General features: G+C 43.1%; 1 protein-coding gene across 11 annotated transcripts in view; it reads left to right on the top strand.

Moving 5' to 3' along the window:
- The window catches only part of PAXIP1 (PAX interacting protein 1), a 50262-nt gene that overhangs the window by 11875 nt on the left and 24571 nt on the right, over positions 1-13816 (top strand). For 7 of the 11 annotated variants that reach the window (XM_072763229.1, XM_072763231.1, XM_072763228.1 and 4 more), the window contains exons 5-6: positions 6577-6690; positions 11204-11842. In XM_072763229.1, coding sequence (XP_072619330.1) covers positions 6577-6690; positions 11204-11842 — 753 coding nt within the window. Of the gene's footprint in view, positions 1-3533; positions 3697-6576; positions 6691-10989; positions 11093-11203; positions 11843-13816 lie in introns of those variants that run through there. The other 4 variants (XM_072763235.1, XM_072763234.1, XM_072763236.1 and 1 more) reach the window with 3 other exon arrangements.

The raw sequence follows: 13816 nt of genomic DNA, 5'->3' as shown, positions 1-13816 counted from the left end.
ACTCTGTAGCCAGTTTTGAATTGCTGCTTTATGAAAGTATGGAAAGAGGTGGTAAAAGCTTTCAGTGGGGGAGAAAACCAGGCCGTTAACAGGTGTGTGGCATTACAGTAAGCCAGTAAAATACATGAGACATGTCTAAAGGGAGGGACCAGAATGTCAGCGGTAGGGTATCTAAGTAGTGGGAAGGTGAATATTCAGTATTTCTAAGTTGTATTGTGTCCCCTGCACTGTCAGCTAGGAAACCCTCAGCCTGTAGAAACCATTGTAACAAATTCAGCAGATTTGGAAATCGCATAGGACGATGTGTTTAGCGTGAGGATGGGGATAGGTGTGGTCAACAGTGCTCCTTGCTATGTGCCCTCTCAGACCTGTGCCCATGGGGACCGTGGTCAGGAGCATGTGGCCCATCCTGTGGAAGTCTTGAGGAGAGGGCCTTCAGGGCCGATAAGTGAGAGGTCAGGGTGCAAGCCACAGCCTTGTGCTCTGTGCTGATGGGTCCTGGAGCTCGTTCAGCAGCAGCCGCCCTGTCTCAGTTGGACCCTTTCCCTGTTCACACAGTAAGCAGGTTCAGGGAGGGTGGACTCAGTTTTTGTTTGTATCTCTTACAAATTCTTGAAGTTCTTTGAAATTATAAAATTCTCTCTTACTGTTTTTGCTTTATTCATTTAATAGGGAGCCTTGAAATCCTGGCTTTTTTTCTCTTTTGAGAACAGGAATTTTGTTGGTATTTGTATTTTTCATTGCTTTTCACATCTCTGCAATAAATGTGTATTTATAATGATAACGATCTTTGAAGTTGGCTAAAATGAAAAGCTTTTAATGGTGGGTGCTGTGGCTGTATGTGAGTCTCATTGTTCCCTTATACTTCTCTGTATGTTCCAAATGTACAATAAATGTCAGGAAAGTTTTAAAAATGAAGACATTTTATTATTATTATTCCTTAATGCATAAACGCAATATACTTTGGTTAAAATGTGCATTTTGCGTGTAATTACATTTTTGTTTTTTGGATTGATGGGTTCAGAAATTCAGAGCTCCCTATCCAGAGGGTTCAAGTTGAGTGAGAAGAGAGAGGGAGAGGCTAGGGCAGGGAGTCCCGAGGTGTTTTCAGGGAGCAAGGTCACAGTGACATGATATGTAGCAGACCTGACTTGGGGAAATAAGTAAGAAAATCAGAAATATGTGAGTATATGATGATTTCAGGGTTTTAAATTTGATAATTAGCTATTATTAAATACTAACTATGAGTTTAGCATTAGAGAAGACTTTTAGTCTTAGAAAAAACAATAATTACGTTTAACAAAGGGTATGATAAATGGAACATGATTTTAGATACATAATGTAAAGGTTATAGTACACACAACACCTACTGTGTGATGTGCTAAGTCCCGTGGGCCTGATCTCAGTGTGAGTTCACGAGAGCAGGCATGAGTGTGGACAGCAAAGTCAGGAAAGCCTGTGTGTGTGTGTGTGTGTGTGTGTGTGTGTGTGATGTCAGATGTGAGGGGCCTGAAAAAGTGGGGAAGGAGGGGTGCATTCATGGCAGAGCTGCATGGAAAGAGAGGAGGAGGGCGCAGGGAACAAAGGCGTTTTCTCACTGTGCAGAGGAAAGAAAGCAGCGTGGATGGTGAGCTCGGGAACTGAGACAGATGTTGGAGTTTGAGCTCCCTAAAGTAGCCGGAAGGATGCTTTCCTTTTTCTTAATATTTAATTTTGGATTACACATATTTACCTTAGGACATTTGGAAAACAGAAAAACAAAGTTAAAATCCCTGCAGTCCTTTAGGGGCACCTGGTCTGGGAGCAGTAGCAGGACACAAGTGCAGGGAGGGGATGGAAGTTTTGGTGGAAGGGAGAGGTGTGGTACTGGAATTGAAGCAGAGGTTTGGACTCAGGATGTTGCTGTGTTGCTGATGTTCCCAGACAGGAATCAGCAGGGCTTGGTGACTTGGGACAAAGGAGAAGGGAGTGCCCTCAGTGCCCCTCTGTGCCAAGTCCTACAGGAGTTGCCTCCAGTTTTTGTTTTATTATGTGATAAATAAATAAAACTGAGGTGATGTCCTCCGTCAGACCAGGAGCCTGGGGGAAGTGCCAGCTAGCATCACTGCTGGGGATCAGAAGTGGGAGCCAGGTTTTTCAGGGAAGATGGTGAAGTTGGTTGGAAACATGTTGAGTGTGAGGTGTGGATCAGCTGTCCAGATAGGGGGCCGTGGAGATGTGACATGAGGGCAGAGAATTAGCTGCACCTAGGGGAAGGTGGAAAGGCACATACTCAAGAAGAGAGCCTGGGGTAGCATGCTGTGAAGGAGATTTGGGAAGAAAAGAGATTTAAGCCTAAATAGAGGTGATACCGGAGGGAGGAGTAGGGTAATAGTAGGATGAAATAAGATGTAATTAGTTTTTAGTTCTGGGAAAGAGCAGCCCCTCAGGTAAAGATGTGGAGCACGAATTTGTAGTAGGTAGTTGTGCATAGCTTCTGGGTCCCCTCGGTCCTGCCTGTGACCCGGGAAAGGAGGAGGGGCATGGATGTTGGACAGGGACACAGCATGGCTGATTGCCCTGGTGGCTGTCATGCCAGCCTAGCGGTCCATGTGGAGCTCAGGTTCCGGGTTGAGAAGACAACAGGTGTAGTCCGTGGAGGGGCAGGGAGGAGGAGAATGGAGAGCCTAGGGAAGGCAGCAAGAAGCAGGTAGAGAGCAGGCTTCCCTGGGCGGTGTGGTCTGGGAAGCGGCCCAGCCTGTAGAGATGATCTAGGTGTGAAACTCATTGTGGGCAGTGGCAGGATCTGTGCTGGACAGAAGGTGAATTTAGAAGGACCTTTTGATAGTGTTTTTATGTCCTTTTAACAAATTCATTAGATAATAAAAATTGGAACCCAGAATCCATATGATCTTTATGGATCACTTAGTACACTGTTCATCACTCAGGATGATGAATTGGAATCCTCAGCGTGTTATGGGATCACATAATAAAAAGCTGTGCTTTTGAGTTCATGATGATTGATCAGATAAAGATGGACAATATTTTGCTCGATAGTGTTTCACATGCCGAGAGCCTGGCTAAGAAAAGTGCACTGGGGACACTGATATTGTGTGGTTGCTAAGACATGTTAATTTAGTTTTTAAGATGAATTAACATACAAGGTGCACATCATGCAGCTAAGGGGATTTGGTGCAACAGACACCTGATGAATACTTCTTTCGTGACAGGCCCAGTGCCGAGGGGTGCACATAAGTTAAGGTGTAGGAGGTCTTCCCCTCAGTAAATGTACATTGTAGAAGAGAAGACAGACATGTGAACACACTGTGTGCTGTAGTACACACAGAGGTAAAAGTGGGTACGAGGTGTGGAGATGGTACCAGGACGGAGCCATCAAGGTGGTCTGTCTGCACCATGCAGAGACTCTTTGGTGTCTGCACCTTCTTCTGAGCACTTGCACCCACACATGCGCACCCCAGGCAGGACCCCCCAACCTTTACAAAAGGACTGTTTGCTTGGTGGCTCTCAGTGACCTTCTGTCTTTTCCCCGTCAGGGTGTTGATACAAGCTGGAGCTCTTTGTTGGAGTCTTCCAGAGCTCTCCCAGGGAGAGGTAGGGAAGGGAGCTTGTGCCAGCAGAAGCTGAGAAGCACAGACACCATCTGCCTTCTCCTGACCCGGTATTGATGCAGGCTGGGGCCCTGTTGTAATGTGCTGGGTAGGTTTGGGGGATAGGTCGAGAGTCTGATGGAGAGCCTGGCCAAGGTCGTAATTTAAATCTTGAGGACTAAAAATAAAAGCCCTTTCCATTCTGTATCTCAATCAACAGATATTTCTTGACTGCCTACCCATGTGCCTTGCACTGTACTAGGTACTGTGAGAACTATCAAACATGTTTAAGTTGTGGTTCTTAGTGAGACCCCCATCTTTAATCAGGATGATTATAGTTTCTAATCACGATGGGACAAGGACAAATTCAGGGGGCCTAGAACCAAGGAGGGTCCTACTTGTGTGAGACCTCCCAAGAAGGAAGGGTGTACCTGATTGGTATGAAGGGAGCATTTATTCATTTGGGGGCCGTGGATGAGGTGACCATCCTCTGCTCCACATTCTTAAGTGGGTAGCATAGTGGGCAGAGGAAGCATGCAGTTTTTGGAGCGTGCCCAGCCTGTAGATGCTTGTGTAGCTTGCTGTGGGAGTCCAGGGACACTGGTAGTGGGGTGGGAGTTGAGGGTGGTTAAGGCACAGAGCCAGAGCATAGTGTGTTTGAGGAGTGTCCCACCAACATGGCTGAGGTTTGAGACACGTGTGTGGGAACAGCTCTAGGTGGTTGGCAGCCACGCGGGCAGGATGGCCTGAGTCACCACTGAAGGAGTTGGGTTTTGGTCTTAAGGTATCGAGATCACATCCAGGCTTTGTTAGCCATGATGAGAAGATTGCTCTTTTTTCTTTTTCTTTTTCTTTTTTTTTTTTTTTTTTAAAAGGAAGGCACTTTTCCCCAGTTATAAAATTAACACTCTTGAAAATTTGGAAAATACAGAAAAGTATAAAAATGAAAACACAAATGTCCCCATAATTCCATCACCACTAGATAACTATTATTAACATTTTGGTGTGGAAAGAGCATTCTTAACTATTATTCTGATACAGATTCATTAAATGAGCTGGCGTGGATGTTTGAAGTCATTTAACCCAGATGTGCATCGATGAAGAATCTGATTCATGGAAGTTCTCCCAAGTTGACAGGAACTAGTTTTGGAGACCGTGTATCAGTTCCAGGTCTCCCTTTCTCCCAACCAATGTTCTTTCCACAGCAATATACTTCTCCAGGCCTGTTGAGACCCAGGCCTGTGATGCAGGCTGGGGAGGGCCATGGACTAGGCTCACTGCGGTCAGTACAGCTGGGGCTGCATGTAACTGACCTGCGGCTGCAGCTCTCCGGAGAAGGCATGTTGAGCTTATGTTTCTTTAATTTTGTTTTTAATAGAGATGATCTAACGATTCATTGGAGTAGTCTGTATTATCCTGTAATTAAACCTCACCTCTCCAAATGCTGCAGGAGATAAATGTTTTTGTGAAAAGCCTCTAGTAAAAACAACAATTTTCTGATCCAATCTTCTGAAATGTGACAGTGACTAACTAAATTAAAGAAATATAAAATAGTGATTTTTCAAGGTGATGTTATAAAATTAATGTGTTCTTGTTAGCAGTCACAGTAGTGTGGAATGCAAAATAATTTCTAGGAACATTTGTACACTGGATGAAAGTAGATGTAAAATGTTAAGAGTTCTGGCAAGCTGAATAATGGCAGGTTCTAAAAAATACTGTTTATAATATTTTATAGAATTAATTTGAGACAAAGTTCAGAATTCTTAACAGCTATTATAACCCTCAATCTATATAAATTATCCAGGAAAAAAGCAAACTTTGTTAAATGATAATCTTAGAATTAATTAACACACCTTTTCTTGTTTCTTTTGTCTCTTAGACTCTAAAATTTTATTTTTTAGAAATTATTTTTGGGGGCAGCCCCTGTGGCGCAGCGGTTTAGCGCCGCCTGCAGCCTTGGGTGTGATCCTGGAGACCCGGGATCGAGTCCCACTTGGGGCTCCCTGCAGGGAGCCTGCTTCTCCCTCTGCCTGTGTCTCTGCCTCTCTCTGTCTCTATGAATAAATAAAATCTTTTAAAAAAAATTACTTTTCGTAGTAACTACCCTTAGAGAAGGATAGAACAGTGGGAAAACACAAGTAGGCCTGGGTTTAGACAGACCTGGGTTTTAAAAGCCAGCTTTTCTGATGATCAGCTGTAATTTTTGTAAGTTTGTTTCCTGATCTATATAATGGGTCGAATGATTCCTACTTCGAGTGGCGGTTATAAGGATTAGGAGTATATACAAAGCACTTGGCACAGTTCCTGGCACATAGTAGGCAGGCAATAAATGGTAGCTATTTTTTGTTATAGTGAAAGCCTCTTTTCCAACATGAGCCATTCTCTCTGAAGTCGACTTCATCACTTATGCCTTATGCAAGCATAAGAATTATTCCTTTTATGCTTGCCTTATTTCCTTTTATGTGTTAAGTAATATTTATGTTTTACCCTGAGCTTACAAATAACTATTTTTGTCTTTTTATTTTATCCATTTCATAATTAGTATTTATCTGTTAATGAGTAAGGAATTCCATAGTGATTTTGAAACTGCTGTTGTATTTAAACATTTTAATACATGACAGTTGTAAGGATGGAATGGTGCACCAGTTCCTTCTGTTTTTTTTTTTTTTTTCCCTATTGCTTTTGTTGAAATAATCTTCCATTCATTTTTTTGGAGTGTGGATATGTGTTTTCTATTCATTTGGTGACAAGGCAAAAAAGATGTCTATAGAACTATCATGATAGGAATGAAAGTTTTTGTCATGATAAGCAAATAGCTAAAAGCTCATCTGCTATTTTTCCCACTAATACCCTTAGGTTTATTTCATTTAATAAGAGAGAAAAGTAGATACAGCAGAGTTTGTTAAGACGTTACAGTGTATTTTAATATTAAATAGACTTGCGTAGACTGAAATGTGTGACAGAAGCTTGGTGTGTCATTCTCGCTCAGGTGTCGTCCACAGACAGGAGCGCCCTGTGGGCTTTGCTCACTTTCTACGGGGGCGACTGCCAGCTGCACCTCAACAAGAAATGCACACATCTGGTTGTTCCAGAACCAAAGGGGGTAAGCGTTTCACGTACGTTTTCCTTCTCCTGCGTCATTTAAGTATTTCCAGTAATCAAATATTGTTTTGAGTTTCCTTTGAATTTAATTATTAGATTCCATGTACAAAAGCTGGTTCTGTTAGTTTGTATTTTTTGCACCCGGCTTCATTCCACAGAGGATGTCAGATGATTATCATTTCGATGCTAAGCCAGATCTGACCACTACCTACAAAGAAATTGGGGTTTATTTCATGGAGAAAATGGGAATGTTTTTTGAATCCCTTGAGTTTCCTTTCAAATCTAGTAAAACTTCATTTTTATTTGGGAAAATACGTATTTTTAGTCCCCTTCACAGTCTTAAAAAAGGCCTTGTACTGAGGATAACTTTGTCAGTGTGTATTTGGTGAAGTTTTCAATACCGTTTCCATTTTAGTAATTTAGGATATAAGAAAGCTCATTTAAAAAAAAAAAAAAAAGAAAGCTCATTTATCTTGGTAATTACAGGGTTCCTATCTCTGAGCATTGGTGGGGTCCCCAGGTCAGCGGCATCAGCCTGTCTTGTGCATTTGTTAGAAATGCAGACTGTATGCCTGCCCCAGACCTCGTAAATCAGGACCCGGCGAGGGTGTGGGGAGTCCCGTTATCGGTGTCAGGCCCTCCTGGTGATTCTGGGGTCCATGAGAGTGTGAGAACCACTGCTTTCTGGAAATCAAACTCTTCCTCCCGAGAACAGTTACTTACAACTTTGAGAGTCAGGGGCAGGATATTTATGGTGAGCTAATTTTCCACGCATCCCCTCCGTGTTCCCTTACTGCCTTCAGTCTAAGTCAGCGCTGTCATCCTGTTTCCCATGTGGATGCACTGCTGCGTGGGGAGAGAGGTGTGTGTGGTACCCAGCCATGGCACCGCCTCGTGTGTGCAGCTTGGGACTGGTACAAACCTGTCCCGCCCAGGAGACCCCTTTCCCACGGACTTTGAGACTGAGCAGAGCTCATCCCTAAGTGTGGTTAGGCTGGTTTCCTGACACCAGATTTTGAGCTGGTGTGTGTGGTTGTTAACACAGTAAGCCACACAATCCTAAGAAGAAACGTCTACTGGGAAAATTTCAGATTTGAATCTTAAAATTTGAGTAAAAAATTATATTTGTACATTTTAAGAGAAGTATATGCTTTGGTTATACTATTTTTATATTAGTATCTTGTAAATTTATGGCTAAAATTTGATTTCAAGTGGTAGTTTGAAGGGAAACAAAGTCCTTATAGCTTTTATAGCTGTGAGCAAATACTTCTGAGGAGCCAAATGATAAATTTAAGAAGCAGTATATGAGTGGGGTGGGTTTGTCAGACAGATCTGCTGATTGCACACAAAAGCCAATTGCATCTCTTCAAATACTTTTTTTCCTTTTTTTTTTTAAATGAACAAAGAAAATGTTTGAATGGCAGTCAAAACTACCTTTCATACTCTTGAATTTTTAAAAATGTTCAGTTAAGTGGAGAAGAATGGAGGGATTTAGTAACAAAATCAACAGGACAGAGGATGCTCGTCGTTACTGGGAAGGGCTGGCTTGTGGCCGCTGCAGGCTTTGGCGTATGAAGTGTGCCCATGTGACAGAACCACACCAGTGCCTGAGTCCGCAACATTTAATACTTTGTAATTTTGAGGATCCAAGAATTGGAATGACTTAGCTGGTAAATTAGCCCCAGCAAAGGCATTCAATTCAGCGTTGCTTTGCTGCAGGTCATTCGTGATGTGTGCGGTGCCAGCACCCTGTGCAGACAACAGCCCAGGGCTGCCGCGGTGGCTCCCAGCACTAAGTGTGGCATTTTCCCTTTGATGTCTAAAATGCTCTGCGACTGCTATTCATGGCAGTGGTTTTATTTTTGCTATTAACAGAATTAAAATATTTCATATTTTATCTCAACAAACATCTTTTTACCTTGGAAAATAATATCCAAACCTTATTTTGTATGTAGGTTATTGGATCATCTTGAATTTTTGCATTATTTATGTATTTTATAAATATTTTGGTATATATCTGGACTTGATGTTTTCCCAAGACAGCTCTGTGGCTCTTTTGAAACAGGTAGTCAAGAAATTAAAAGTGTCTAGTCTGCTATAAAAACTTATCTATGTTTACTGTGGGAGGATTGATTTAACACTTAATACTTAAATATTTCAGAATGATTTTTAGAATAAGGAATAAACATTTTTTAAAATAAAAAATTTTTTTAAATAAAAAATTTTTATTTTAATTCCCGTTAGTTAACATACAGTGCTGTGCTAGTTTCGGGTGCACAGAAATTCAGCTCTTGCACACCTCACCCGGTGCGTGGCTTAGTGTCAGTGCGTTAAGCGTGCGGCCATCTTCATGTGTTTCTGCACGTAAGTTTATAGACGCTTATATCTTAATGAAAGATGTTACTGGTTGATAAGTAGTTTTATTGAGTTAAGCATTTAAGGGTTCCCACATGCTTTTACATTTAAGTTTAAAAACACTTGTATCTTAATAAGAAAATACGTTACTTAAATCATGGTTTATACACAATGTAGTTTCAAGTAGGTAAGCAGTGGGGTGTGGGTGAATCAACACAGTCCTACAGAGTTGGTGGCATAGCCTTGGAAGGGGGATGTAGTTACAGATAATGAAGCCTTAAAGTGCTTTCCATACTTTCATACTGGAACCTAGGAATTCTTCTACAGCAATTTAGGATATATGTGTTGACATTTAACTTCAGTTCCTCAGAGTAGCAAAACACTAAATAAACATTAGAAACAACTAGAATAAATGGCACCACACCTAACTAAGCAGTAATCCATGACACCAGAGGATTGCCTGATTGTACAGCCATGCAGCAGAGTGGTGCACTTGGGTTCAAGTGGGTAAGCCCTGGGTGTGGGATGGCTTGACAGCCAGCGTGGATGCCATAGTGGTGGAGGTTTTTCATTAGAGATGCATGAACAGCATTGCAGAGGAGCCAGGGGAGGCAGGATTGCAGAAGTCGCCAGTTATTGGAGCTGGGGATGTATCTCATACCTGTCCCCACTTTTGGCTTTGTTTGGAAACATACATTAAAAAGTTAAGAGTGCCTGTGTACAAGTTTACGTATTGACGCGGGAGGTGGTTGTAATACAGTCAGTAAAAATGCATTATAAAGTATTTTCACACTGTGACAACATGGTGCCTGTCTTAATATATATGTATGTACATGTACGTGTCTGCTCATAACAAAAATAATTAAAACTGGACACTAAAAATGTTGATTGTGGTGACCTCTCATCACGTGGTCATGATTTTATGTCCATTTTTCTTTTTGCTTTACTTGTTATTCACGTGTACTTTCCCATGACCAAGTTTTACTAATGTTTTAAAAAGGTTTAAAGTAAAAAAAAAAAAAAAAAAAAAAGGTTTAAAGTAGAATATTCTCAAAAGTAACAGAAAGTGAAATCCCTTAGACATGGGTGGGTCTCACTCCTTCCAGGAGGCGGGTCCTGACTCCACAGTGCTGCCATTGCCCATGCCACACTGAGAGTGATCCTCTGTTCAGCTCCTCCGGTGTCGGCCCCTCTGGTGCAGCCCTACAGACTGTCACTCCTTCACCCCTTCACCCTTTCACCCCTGTGCAGCCAACCATAAACAGCAGTGGCACCTTGGGCCCCCTCCACAGGAAACGGATTATAGCGCAGGGTCTGGACTACATGTTTGCTAGAGAACTGCAGGCAGCCTAGGCTCTAGAAGCAGGGGTGTGAGATTCTTAGTTAAGTGAACCACAGTTACATTTATTTTAGAGCTACTGTTGTGTATTACCTTTGCTTCATATTTCCATTATTATCTCCATTATTATCGTTCTGTCTACACCCTTACCTGCAGGACCACCCCTGCCCGTGAGCATACCTTTTCTGTGTGCTCATTGTGTGTGCTTCACTACATTTTGCTCACTGACGCCCCCGCCAGGCCTCATCTTGCAGTGCGTGGTACAGCTCACAGGGCTAGGCTTATTGCACATCACTCAATGGTGGCTTCACATCGCAGTCTCCTTAGTGTTTTCTCTCCCTCCGAAGCTAAATCGTAAACCTCATTAGGTCTGAGATGTCCCTGTGAAGTGAGCTCCGTAGTCTAGACGCCTCCTTAGGAAAGCCTTCCTGACTGTGTCTGATATCCTGGAGGAACTCTGCGCCGCAGTTCCAGCTTTGTACAGGTTGTCAATAAATAAAAACTAGATTAGGTGACAGTTCCCATGGGATTGGTAGTTCTACTTTTTGCTAAAATACCATTCGTAAAAGTTAATTTTAAACAAAATCTTTTACAACTACTATTGCAGGCATGAGGCCTTCCTGAGATCATAGATCCATGATTCGTTTTGGCTCTAGTCCTGCATCTGAAAGGAGTTTAAGCTTTTCTGCGTATGAAATGACAGTCACAGGTGCTAAACATTTCAGCTGCATGCCTGTCCTAAAGTTCTGTTTTTAAATACACACTTTCAGGGACTTTGATAAAACTTACAACTTTGTGTGTGTTTATGCTTTACTTGTAGGAGAAATACGAATGCGCGTTAAAGAGAGCAAGTATCAAAATTGTTACCCCTGACTGGGTCCTGGATTGCATATCTGAGAAAACCAAAAAGGATGAAGCATTTTATCATCCTCGACTGATTATTTATGAAGAGGAAGAGGAGGAAGAAGAAGAGGAGGAGGAGGAGGTAGAGAATGAGGAACAGGATTCCCAAAATGAGGGTAGTACAGATGGAAAATCCAGCCCTGCCAGTTCTCAAGAAGGCTCTCCTTCAGGGGACCAGCAGTTTTCACCCAAATCAAACACTGATAAATCTAAAGGGGAGTTGATGTTTGATGATTCTTCAGATTCATCACCTGAGAAACAAGAGAGGAACTTAAACTGGACCCCTGCCGAAGTCCCACAGTTGGCCTCAGCAAAACGCAGACTGCCCCCGGGAAAGGAGCCTGGGTTAATTAACTTATGTGCCAACGTGCCGCCAGTCCCAGGCAACATCTTACCTCCCGAGGTCCGGGGTAACCTCATGGCTTCGGGACAAAACCTCCAAAGTTCCGAAAGATCAGAAATGATCGCTGCTTGGAGTCCTGCTGTGCGGACGTTGAGAAACATTACTAATAATGCTGATATTCAGCAGATTAGCCGACCGTCAAATGTAGCACATGTAAGTCACTCTTTAAAGAACAGAAATTTAAGTAACAGATGTTGGAGTTGGATTTTATAGTCTGTTTCAACATGGTTTGGTATTTTCTGCTTCTTCAGAACACTTAACTTACAAGCAGTGTTTGTGTGGGAACTTGTTTTACAGTTGTATGTATGTGTGTGTGCGTGTGTGCGTATAGTTCATGGTCTCTGAAATTCCAGCAGGGTACCAGTGATAGGGGTGCTCGCCCTGGAGGAAGGGTTTCCATTCTTACTTAGCCTAAAATGAGCAGTGGCCACAGAGAGGTATGAAGTTGACCAGGTATTCCTTTCTTGCTTTATTATGAACTTGATGGTAGATGAATAATGAAACATGAATTATTCATTACCGAAGCCTGAATCTGAACTGATAGTTTTATGACTGGAGCTTGTTGATGCAGAATGGACTGTAAAAGTTTTGGTAGATGTCTTTCAATTTAAGACTACAAGGAAGTAGTCAAGGTACATCGGCCTGGTATACATTTGTGTGGGTTGTGGGACAAGGTGGCAAAGAAGAAAGACAAGTCTTCCGCCCTCGTTTCAGGTGGGGAAGACAAGACAGATATGAACAAAAGGGCTTCTGGTCTGGGTGTTTTGAAGACAGTCCTTAAGGGGTCATATAATAGCTGTTGGAGGAAGGAGGCTGTTGAGGAGAGGTGATCAGGGAGGGCCTCACGAAGGAGGGGGTGTGAATGACAAGGCCCATGGGGAGGACTGGGAGAGAGAGTTCCAGACAAAAGGGACAGCGGCAGTGATGACCTAGAAGCAGGCATGGATTTCCTGTGTTGTAGGGAAAGAAAGAATAATGAGACTTGAGGTAGCGGGGAGAGCTGGAGGCATTTGTACGGATCTGTCCCCGGGGGCCCATACCATTCTCCCTTAGGGAAAGTGGTCACCTTCTGAGTGTGTCTCTGGGGCTCTAGGAATGGTGACCAAGTATGTCTTTCTTACTGCAGGTGACATTGTCACTGTTGAGTATGACTGTGGTAGTGGTTTTAGAAAGTCTTTCTTGATTACAGATGGCATGTTAAAAATACTGTTTTCTTCCTCTCCTCCCTCCCTCGACTTAGCAGTGAGTAACTGCTAGTACGTGGTTCTTGAGACACTGGAAGGTTGTGTCGTTCAGAATAAGGTACAAGAAAAGAAAGCCCATTCCTCAGATATCCGAAAGATGAAAAATAAGATGGGATGAGGTAATGTGTGTATGGTGTCAGAGAAGAGAGAGGGAATTGGATATGGAGAGAATGGAAGATTCTGAAATAGTTGATACACAGATCCTGGGAAGACCGATTTGTTGGATCTGGGAAGGACCTGGTTTAGGTTTGCGACCATAACCTGGAAAGTTGCGAAGAGGAAGGTGGAACTGACCAGGTCGGCAGGTGGTGGAGGGGTGGGAAAGATGATGAATAGACGGAAGGCAGAGGTGGCCAGAGCCTGATGTAGTTGGATTAGCAGTTTTGGAGGTGCGCTGGCTTTGGAGATAAAGGTTGAGGGAGAGCAGGGTTGCACACCACAACTGATGCCACCCTCTTCCTGACACCTTTAGTTTGGTCCAAACTATTTTTTGAATTTATTTACCAAAATCATGAGATTCTCTATAAAAATGGGATTTCTGGCATTTCTCGAGAAGTGGAGGAGCCAGCCAGTATTTTGCAGTCTGAGTGGTGAAGTGCTTGATGGCCGAGCAGCAAATTCTTTTGTAGTGAGGTGCCTTCGACGGGCTCGCTCCTCATGTACTTACGACCCCTGTGCCATCATTTGCTCTTGACTTGCTGGGCCGGGAGGTCATTGAGTTGATGTGGAGGACACTGGCAGGTGACGGAGTGAGGGGCTCGGAGTGAAGAGAAGGTCCCTGAAATGAGGTGGTCAGAGTGTGGCAGGGCCAGGTGGTGCCCGTGCTCACGTGGGGTCCCCGGAGGTGAGAGGAGGAGACAGGAGGCGGAGAGAGCGTGGTGGG

The sequence above is a fragment of the Vulpes vulpes genome, chromosome 7 (assembly GCF_048418805.1).
Source record: "Vulpes vulpes isolate BD-2025 chromosome 7, VulVul3, whole genome shotgun sequence".
In the NCBI taxonomy this organism is placed as follows: domain Eukaryota; kingdom Metazoa; phylum Chordata; class Mammalia; order Carnivora; family Canidae; genus Vulpes; species Vulpes vulpes.
The sequence above is the reverse complement of the archived record's forward strand: the minus strand, read 5'-3'. Positions and strand labels throughout refer to the sequence as shown.